General features: G+C 48.0%; 1 protein-coding gene across 1 annotated transcript; it reads left to right on the top strand.

Moving 5' to 3' along the window:
• The first annotated feature begins 1,284 nt into the window (after positions 1-1,284).
• On the top strand, positions 1,285-4,721 carry LOC141165411 (zona pellucida sperm-binding protein 3-like). The gene is made up of 8 exons (XM_073651013.1): positions 1,285-1,728; positions 2,821-2,939; positions 3,215-3,318; positions 3,392-3,569; positions 3,637-3,757; positions 3,937-4,028; positions 4,109-4,242; positions 4,474-4,721. Exons 1-8 carry the CDS (start codon positions 1,285-1,287, stop codon positions 4,719-4,721), a joined length of 1,440 nt encoding a protein of 479 aa, XP_073507114.1.
• The last annotated feature ends 5,521 nt before the right edge of the window (positions 4,722-10,242 follow it).

A 10,242-nucleotide genomic window follows, 5' to 3' on the forward strand; every position in this document is an offset into this window, starting at 1 on the left:
GAATCGCTGCATTTATGTACTAAAAATAAGCGTTAAAAAATTCTAAAAAAAATCGACATAAAAACGTATGAAAAAAAGGGGAAATTAATCAAAATCACAATAACCAGAGCAGATTCCTATTGCTTATGCTAATGCTTATTGCTAGTGCAGACACCTGCAGAAAACATGGGGAAAATCCACAGCGATTATTCACGTGATAACTCGGCTTTAAACAGAGCTGATATTTTGCAAGAAAAAAAAATGCATCAGAAAATAATGCAGCTTTTACGCTTTGTGAGAACATGGCCTTTTAGGCTGCGTTCACATGTTGCTGCTATGTTGCAGTATTTGGTCAACATTTTTAAAAACTGATGCAGACCGGTTCAGAAGCGCAACATGACTTCAACGCGTGAATGCAACTTTTTGGTGTTTGTGTTGCAGATTTTTGCAGACATTGGTGGAAAAGTAATATCCCCCCCCCCCCCAAAAAAAAACACCCATAATAATCCAACACCAGAGGAAATCATTAGGCTGTGTGCCCACTATGCGTTTTTCAAGCGTTTTCGATGCGGATTTTCCGCAGTGTAAACGCTTGCAAAACGCTTGGTAATCCGTGCCCCATGTTCCCCAATGAAAATCTGCATGTTCTGTGCCCATGCTGCGGAAATTTACGCAGCGGATTTTCCTTGCGGAAAAATCCACAGCATGTCCATTATTTGTGCGTTTCTGCATGCGGATTTGAGGTCCCAATGCACTTGAAAAACGCAAGTCAAATCCGCATGTAAAAATGCTTGAAAAACGCGTGTAAAATCCGCAAGCGTTTTCTACTGCCAAGAACATGCAGAAACGCTGCAGAAATTTTCTGCTTCATTTCTGCATCGTGGGCACTTATCCTCTAGATCAGGGTTCCCCAACTCCAGTCCTCAAGGCCCACCAACAGGTCATGTTTTCAGGATTTCCTTAGTATTACACAGGTGATAATTGCATCACCTGCACAGGCAATAATTCCATCACCTGTGCAATACTAAGGAAATCCTGAAAGCATGACCTGTTGGTGGGCCTTGAGGACTGGAGTTGGGGAACCCTGCTCTAGATGCAATGTTCAGAGCAACACATTGACAATATAGCCCTAGTCCAAACCCAAAGAGGTGTGAGCAAATCCCAGTGTGACTCCACCTCATTGCTGTGTCCTCATCAGTTGTGGAGAAGAAGGTGGTCAGCTGAGGGTAATGAGGTGGGATAATGGTGGTGTGATGAGGAGGGTATAAAGCTCTGCTCCTTCCAACATTTTGTTCTGTAGCCATAATGGATCTGTGGGTCAGGTGGAGTTGTCTACTAGTGGTTCTTCTCTATGGATCAGGCTTTGGTAGTTCATTGGTCAGACACCAGCGTCAGTCAGATGCTTGGTGGAGGAATTATCAGACTGGACGGGGATCATCTAGAGGACTTGGACAATCTGTACCTGGAGTGGGTTCTTCTGGAGGAAACCCTTGGTCTACATCCAGATGGAACAACAGGTATAATGGAAGAGATCATAATCTCCGAGCCCTCACTCAAGCTCCATCCTCTGTCAGTGTGCAGTGTGGTGAGGACAGCATGGTGGTGACGGTGAACAGAGACTTCTATGGGAATGGTAAGCTGGTGAAGCCCTCAGACCTGACCCTGGGCTCCTGCAGTCCTGGACAGCAGACTACAGATGCTATGGTGGTGTTTGACAATGGTCTTCAAGAATGTGGAAACATCTTACAGGTAAGAGCTCAACATGACCATTAATCTGCCAGATTCTTGCTCTGGTGACATGGGAAGACACTGTCTTACTCTTGTTGGTGAAGTTTATCAAAGTAAATCTTGTTCAGTTCCCTGACCACTATGGTTAAATTGGTGCAGAAAAAAGCCCGTCAAGGGTCTGTATCTGGCTACTATGGCTTGGTAACCTTTAAAAGGCACCTGTTGTATTGTACATGGTGGCCATGATATAGTATAGGATGAACTGTGACTTGTATTAATTTAGGGGAGAATAAGGCAGTTACTTTACCAGATATCAGCTAGTTGCTGCTCTCATCTCTTTAGTGACTTTGTATTCTTCTCCTGGATTGAATCTTCACTCAATTCATGGGTAAAATGTATTTTTTTGAAGACAAATCTTCCCGTTATTGAGGTATAAGAACAGTTGGTGCTATCAAAAATCTATGGAGAGGGGCTAGAGGTGATGGTTCACCTAAAATGATTTCCAATTGTCCATAGACCCTTCTGAGCACCAGCTATAATCTTCTCGGGGGGGGGGGGGGGGGAAATGCTGTAGTTACTGAAGATGGTGTGTGTTTTTTTTTTTTTTTGTCTTTTTCCCACACCTCCCTGAATTTAGGGAAGGATCACTCCATGAGAGAAACAAATGTCTAAGCTATATTACTATATTGCATAGCTTCATAGCATGTACTCCTGACCTAAAATTTCTCCTTCACGGGAGTCCAGTGGGTGGCTCTACACGGTAATATGTGGCAACGCCCACTAGACTTAATCCTAGAAAAGGCAAGTATCGGCAAACTCCAAGGTTCATAGGGTAGTTTTTTTTTTTTTTTTTTTTTTTTTTTTTATTAAAGCAATGTAGTCCACAGGACTGCATGCATGAGGTTCCCTTTTAGAACTTCTCCTGTGGTCAGAACCTGGATAGTGGAGATTGCAAGAGGTGGGGTGGCTGAGCTACACTAATACTCCCATAGAGATAAATGTAATGGTTCCCTATAGCTTTCTTCAGGTCTACTGAGGAGTTGAATAACAAGCCTCTCTATGCTACATCTTTGAAGTGTGAACCAAATGACTAACCTACTGATATTCTTCAAGATGACCCCAGACTGGCTGATCTACAACTCCAACCTACGCTACACCCCCACCTCTTCCAGGAATGTGCCCATCATCAGGTCCAACTCTGCTGTGGTTCCTGTCCAGTGCTACTACCCAAGGTAAAACTTTACAAACTCAAGACTAGTCTGTACTCCTCAGATGTGTCAGAAGCTCACTGGTATAAGTCCATGAGATGCTTTAAAAGTTGGCCATAATTCATAAATGCCTCCTAACTCCCATGGATCCTTAATGGGCATGCTGTGGTTTGGAATGTATAATTTTTTTTTTTTTTGTGCCAAGTAAAATTGACCTGACAATCTCTTAATACATGATCATGAGTTACTAAATAGTTCAGTTGTCAATCATATGGCCCATAATTGTCTGTCCTGTCTAGACATGGTAATGTGAGCAGTAACGCAATCAAGCCAACATGGACTCCGTTCAGTACCACTGTGACCTCAGAGGAGAGGCTGGGGTTCTCATTACAGCTTATGACTGGTAAGAGGCTCAATTACCCCAAATGCTGGAATCTAGAACAAACCATGAGACTTAAACAAGATTTGTTTTTCAGTGGACTTCAGTGCCCCCAGTTCAATACTGGTCTTTCAGCTTGGTGAAAAGTTGTACATAGAAGCCTCTTTGGATATCCAGAACCATGTCTCGATGATCCTGTTCGTTGACCGTTGTGTGGCCACAATTACTCCGGATATGAACTCTAGACCAAGTTATGACATAATCTCCAACAACGGGTAAGTTACAATCCCCAATACTATAGGAGACTTAAAAAAAAACAATCTACAACTATCTGTTCTCCAGGTGCATGATGGACAGTACGGAAGAAGATTCCTCCTCAGTTTTTGTTTCACCAAGACCTCAAGCCAACAAGCTCCGTTTTATAGTTGATGCCTTCAGGTTCACTGGCAATGCTGCTTCTACGGTGAGGACTTCTACTTGAACACCTTGGTCATGCGTTCAATCTTAAACTAGCTTTTTAGTTGCCTTTGTCAAGTTGGAGTAAAAAGTAATCCAAGTAATGGCACATGTTTTGCAGGGCCCATAAATGTTTTCTGCTTAAAAAAAAAAAACAACAAAACTCCTGGCAACTTTTTCTCCTAGATCTACATCACCTGTACCCTGAGGGCTGCAGATATCAACCAGACCCCTGATCCCATGAACAAGGCCTGCTCCTACAACAAGGCATCTAGCAGGTAAGATGCCCTCAATCATACAACTGGCTGGTCTTGGGTCCGGTGTTGATAGATCATTCAATGGTTTCTTCTCTTTCCAGTTGGACCTCTGTGGAAGGATCTAGTGGGATTTGCCAGTGCTGCACCACCAGGAACTGTGCTACTGCTGCTGGCCCGAGAACACAATGGGGATCATCCTCCGGAAGGCAAAGGGGATTTAGGAAGAGAGATGTTGGTGAGACTTGTCTGTTAGGAGGATTTTATAGCTGTGTCTAATGAGAAATATACATGCCAAAAAAATTCAATGTATTGAAGCGGACTACAACTTCTGCCTATGACTTTGTGTAGTTTTACATGGGCTAAATCTGTAATCTTATGAGGTGCCATAACTCTTGGCATACCTTAATTGGCTTAAACTATGGCCTGTTGAAGTAAATATCAATATCTGATCTTTATCTCTTGATAGATTCTCATGTGGAGAAATATGGCATGGCCACCCTGGGTCCCATACTAATGACTGGATCCAAGTCTAACCAGGTTACCGGAGCAGGAACCCTCCAAGCTTCCAGGATGAGCGCAGGACGTGAACCTCTACAGCTGTGGGTGCTGGTGGCCATCGGATCTGTCACTTCAGTAGTTGTTGCCGTTGCTCTTACTGTGGCTGGAAAATGTCTTCTGAAAAGATCTTCTCACAAGGAACCTGTGCAGCAATAAACATAATTAGCGTAATCCTTGTCACTGGTCTTCTTGAAGTGGTGGTTGGACTAGGCAAAAGTTTCCATGGGTTGACTTGGTCACAATTTTCTGTAGGTTTTGCCAACAGGTTCATTTTATAAGGTGGGCGCACTGCTGCCTCATTACACCCTGGCACTTTACAAACTAATCGTGTCCCTGGTCATTGGTGTTGTGCTGTATACATTGCATTACACTCACTTGCAGGCTGAAGGCCTTCAGTTCCCGGAATAGCTGTATACACCAAGCAACACCTGGTTCATTTTTACAAGTTCAAGTACCGCAGTATGGGGCACAGCACCCTTCTCCGCTTGCTTCGTTCACCGTACAACTCCATGTTCTTGCTTTCAGCTCGGGCTAGCCTTGCTTAACAGATCCTGTTAGCCCCAGGGATTCCCCATCCAGCACCTCAGTATTCCCAAATTCCACTACGTTCCCTCGTTTGGTATAATGTCCATCTTCTGTATGGAAGGGGTTAAGGTATTCTCCGCAGCACCCTTATAGAGCCGTAGGCTCCGGATGTTGCAGGAATGTCCGCAGTAAGTTTGGTACAACCTCATACCGCCATAGCTCTGTCCACACTGCACCTTGAACTTCTCATTGCCTCCAACAAACCCTTTCACTAACTCCCTCTAACTAGGAAGTCATTCCCTTTTCTACTCCCCTCTCCCCATCTGGGCTATTCCCAAAATAACTGTCTTGAGCTACAGTAACTGTTTCTCTATCCTAATACTTTACCTACACCTGAGTGTACCAGAATTGCCCTAGGCGTTACCTTTTGCAATACCTATAACACTAGACATTAGTTGCACTTAGCATGTCCCCATAAAATGCATGACAGTGTTCACACTATGCAATTGAGGTCTTCCTGCCCAGGAAGACAACACCATCTTACCCTTACAATTTCAGGCAATTTATTTATTTTTTCTTTTAAATCGGTTTGCTTAGTTTGGCATAAAGCTGCCTAATACTAATCTTCAATGCAACCCTGTCCCCACACATCATTGTCTACAGGGCGAGGTGCTGCTGACAACTCTGCACTGTTAATCGCCCACTGCTTTAGGCTTGTTTGCCACCATGTGAACCTGGGCCAATAGAGGTATATTTAACACCCATATAAATATATCAATTAAGAGTTCATAAATTTTTGCTTTAATACTTGTTAGACCATCTAAAGATGGGTACAGTGTAGTCCAAAGAGTAAAGATTGCCAGGATGGCAGGGGAGACTGACTCCTGCAACATGTAATATTCGCTCTGGAGATCTTGTGTTTAACCGATTAAGTCTGCAGTTGACTCGCCCAGGGGAGGATGTAGGGACTCGGTAGCCGGGCCTTTACCTCCTTGGGATGTCACGGCAGTCGGCTCCCGGGCCAGTCCTCTGGGGTCACTCTTTAAAACGGGTTTTGGTAACAGTTTCTCGTGACGCCACCTGTGATTTCAGGTAATAGGTACCAGTGCTGCTGCAGACTTCCAGGTGTGATGGGATGTTTCTGCTCCCCACAGGTGGAGCGGGCTCCCTGCGCAGGGTTGATAGAAGGGATGCAGGTGAGAGGTGGACTGGTCGGGTCAGGGGGAATGACTGACATGCACACAAGGAATTCGCTTCAGTACCTTTTACTGGTGTAACGGCAGGTAGGATACAGGGTACTTAATAGGAAGGGTGCACTTCAGAACTCTCCCCAGTGAGTGGTTTGTAGGCCTCCTAGTCCGTGTCTTCCTCTCTCTAAGCTTCTGGCCAGCCTGGAAGTTGGCCTGACTTCTATGTTTTGCTCTCACCTGACAGCTTGGTAGTAGGACTTTTCTTTGGCAACCACTATCCCTGGATGCCGGGGCCTTCGTGGTTCCTAGTCCTGTGTTTGATGGTAGCTTCAGGATGACTAGGGGTCTGGAAGCCTCCTGGTATGCCGGTTGGCCCTACTGGGTGTAGAGAACCCTGTAGGCGCGGACCCGGTGTCCGGCTTGAGTCTTGGGGTAAGCCTGAGATGCTCCTCTGCCCCCTTAACTCCTCTCTCCTCAGCCACATTAGGGGCACTCAATATGTGGCACCCTGCTACAAGAGGTACCACAGGACCCAAAAGGGTGCATGGACAGACTTCTCCACAAGAGGCCCTCACTACATGCAGACACCTCCACCCTTCCACCTCATACCACCAGAGGGAGCCCGTTAGGGATATATATATATGGAGGGTGTAGTTAGGCGTTGAGTCAGCCCGTTCAGCGAGTGTGCTGCCACTGAGAGCAGTGAAGACGCAGCGCGTCTGCTGCTGTATTGATGTCCCCGAGTGTGGCCGGAGGCAGAGAGGAGTTGAGTGGGTAGAGGAGCATCATAGGCTCACCCCAAGACACAAACCAGACACCGGCTCTGCGCCTACAGGGTCCTCTATACCCAGTAGGGACTACCGGCATACCAGGAGGCTTTCAGACCCCTGGTCATCCTAAAGCTACCAGCAATAACAGGACTAGGAACCACGAAGGCCCCGGTGTCCAGGGATAGTGGTTGCCAAAGAAAGGTCGTGCTACCAAGCGGTCAGGTGAGAGCAACACAGAAGCTAGGCCAAGTTCCAGGCTAGCTAGAAGCATAGAGAGGGAGACACAGACCAGGAGCCTTATATCCGCTCACTGGGGAGAGTCCTGAAGTGCACCCTTCCTAGCAAGTACCCTGGACCATACCTGCCGTTACACCAGTAAAGGAACTGAAGCGAATCCCCCTGTGTGCGTGTCCGTCATTCCCCCTGACCTAGCCATCTCTCACCTGCATCCCCTACCGTCAACCCTGCCCCGGGGGTCCGCTCCGCCTGTGGGGAGCAGAAACATCCCAGCTGCCATCTCATCACCCCCAGAGGTCTGCAGCAGCGCCGGTAACCGTTACCGGAAACCACAGGTGGCGTCACGAAACAAACTGTACACTAAAAAAACACTTTTTCAAAAGAGAACCCAGAATACGGGCCTGGGAACCGACTGCCTTGACATCCTAAGCAAGGTAAAAGGCCAGGGTGCCGAGTCCCCTATATCCCCCTGGGCGAGACATCTCTCTTCCTGGCGTCACGAACAGAATTTCATGCCTGTTGCCACCGGGTACTGTGTGCTGTATTGAACTGTGTTTAAACTGTGAACATCGCAGCTATTACCGCATCACCGCGCGGGAAGAAGAGGGGCGTAACCACGGGAACCAGAGAGGCGTGACTGTTGGTAGCGCGAGAAGCCCAGGCCCTGCCTCGCGCATCGACACCGAACCAGGAAGCGTCAGGTCCTGGAAGGAGACCGTCGTCAAGCGCACGCTCTGACGTCAGCCGCGAGGGAAACGCAAGGTCCTGGAAAGAGACCGTCGCCTGCGGAGCTGCGGCCTACCCGATCCAAGTAAAGGAGGTAGGCTACGGTTCACTAGGGGGGCGCAACCATGGCCGACGACCAGCAAAACGCCGGAGCACCGGTTAACGCTCTCGATGCTCAACTTGCGCCCGGCGCTGCTCAGGCCGGAGCGGCCGCCCCACAAGCAGGGGTCGTGACTCCATTGATGCCCATGGCCCTGCCGTACATCCCTGGAGCAAAATGGCTACCCCAGTATGATGGTAAACCAGACACCCTGTCTGGCTTCAAGAGAAAGATATGCGGTGTATTGGACATGTATTCAATGACTGGTAAACAGAGAGCCGCTGTTGTGCTGGGACAATTGACTGGTGCCGCAGAGCGGGAAGTTGAAACCTGGCCAGCTGCAGACCAGGAATCAGTATCCATTATCTTTAAGAGACTGCAAACTGTCTTTGAAAACCGCACTGAGACATATCTCCGGATGAGGTTCTACCACTGTGTCCAGAAACCTGAGGACAGTATCCGGGACTATGCCTGGCGTCTGCAAGAGGCACTGCGGGCCCTGAAACAGGTTAGTCCAGCCAGCATACATGGTGTGGACAAAATGCTGACAGAGCAGTTCATCCGGGGGTTGAGGTCCCAGGAGGAGAGCAGAACCGTACGGTGGTGGGCCTTAGATTATCCAAATGCCACCTTTGACACCCTGAAGGACATGGCTATTAAGGGTCAGCAGCCCCTGGAACCATCAGATACTGCTATCCAGCGTTACCAGGGTGGGGCCACCCTAGTGCCCGCAGCACCCACTGCTCCTTCATTAACGGCTGAAACAAAAATGCAAACAGTGCCCCCTAGCAAGGTGGACAGCCTACGCTCTGAAGTGCGTCAGCTAAGTAAAACCCTGGCCACTGTCCTGATACCCTGCAGCTACAGACGGAGCCCGAGCCGGAAGGAAGGATCCTACTCGCCGACAGTCCTGAGGATGTCCCCTGGATGAGGAGAAGAAGGAGGACAACGCCACCCCGTGGGAGGACCAACGACCAATGTTGCCCTCCAGGAGAATTCATCTGCTACCGTTGCCACAAGGCAGGCCACACCGCGCGGAACTGTCCTTTAAACTGGCAAACCCTGGGGCCAAGGGCCGACACCCAGGAGTAAATCAACCAGGCCCATTAGGCTGGTACGACCGGTTTGTAGGAGGAAGGCCTTTCCTGTCCATCGTGCAGGACGGCATAGAATTACTGGACACCGGCTCACAGGTAACCATCATACCTGATGTCCTCTACAAAAGGTACTGGTCCATAGATGAACTCCACCCGCCAGCCCAGAACCTCTCTGTGTATGCCTCCAATGGCCTTCCTCTTTACCTAGTAGGTGTTAAGGACGTGACAGTGAAGGTGGGGAGAGTGGAACTAAAGGACCAAGGACTAATTGTCATAGAATCTAACCCTGGTGATACCAATCCGTATATGATACTTGGTACAAATATTGTTGGTAACTTTTTTGGAGAAGTGTTGTTTTTACTCCAACAGATTGCTGACACTGCCAAACCAGGGCAGAGGAAGGTGCTCCAGAAAGAAATTCGAGCCCTCCTGTACCAGCAACAGGTAAAGCTAACAGGTGGTGAGATTGGTAATGTACGGGTGACAGACCCGATACCCATTGTGATTCCCCCAATGAGTGAGATGCTGATTTGGTGTAGGGCAGCAATAGGTCTCAAGGGACAGAACTACCTGGCGGTAGTGGAGCCTATTAACTCAGAGCACCGACCTACACTCCTAACTGCTAGAGGGGTAGTTGATGTACGCAATGGAAAGGTACCCATACGTCTCCTAAATTGTGGGGAGGAGGAAGTTAAATTGCCAAGATACGCCACTGTTGCAAGACTGTATACTGTGAATAATGATGCCATACACACAGTGGAATCCTTGACCCCACCAGATACAGTGGAGGACAATGACTCCGAAGCTCAGCTGGAGGAATGGTGTCAACAGCACCATGTTGGGACTGACGCCACTCCTGTCCATCAGAAACACGGTGTTTACAGAGTGGTTCAGGAATATGAACAAGTGTTTAGTAAACACCCACTTGACTTTGGAAGGGTTAAAGGGGTACAACACCACATACCCACAGGTAACCATCCACCCATTAAGGAGCGTTACAGACCCATACCACCAGCACATTATCAAAAAGCC

This window comes from Phyllobates terribilis, unplaced genomic scaffold, assembly GCF_046119375.1.
Source record: "Phyllobates terribilis strain yellow unplaced genomic scaffold, ASM4611937v1 Scaffold_11__3_contigs__length_659146591, whole genome shotgun sequence".
Classification (NCBI taxonomy): Eukaryota; Metazoa; Chordata; class Amphibia; order Anura; family Dendrobatidae; genus Phyllobates; species Phyllobates terribilis.

What these genes read in the sequence shown, in the direction of transcription:
- LOC141165411 (XM_073651013.1), top strand. Translation starts at nt 1,285, where the DNA reads ATGGATCTGTGGGTCAGGTGGAGTTGTCTACTAGTGGTTCTTCTCTAT. An exon ending in TACAACAAGGCATCTAGCAG is followed by an intron (nt 4,029 to 4,108) that starts GTAAGATGCCCT and finishes TTCTCTTTCCAG; the next exon opens with TTGGACCTCTGTGGAAGGAT. An exon ending in ATTTAGGAAGAGAGATGTTG is followed by an intron (nt 4,243 to 4,473) that starts GTGAGACTTGTC and finishes ATCTCTTGATAG; the next exon opens with ATTCTCATGTGGAGAAATAT.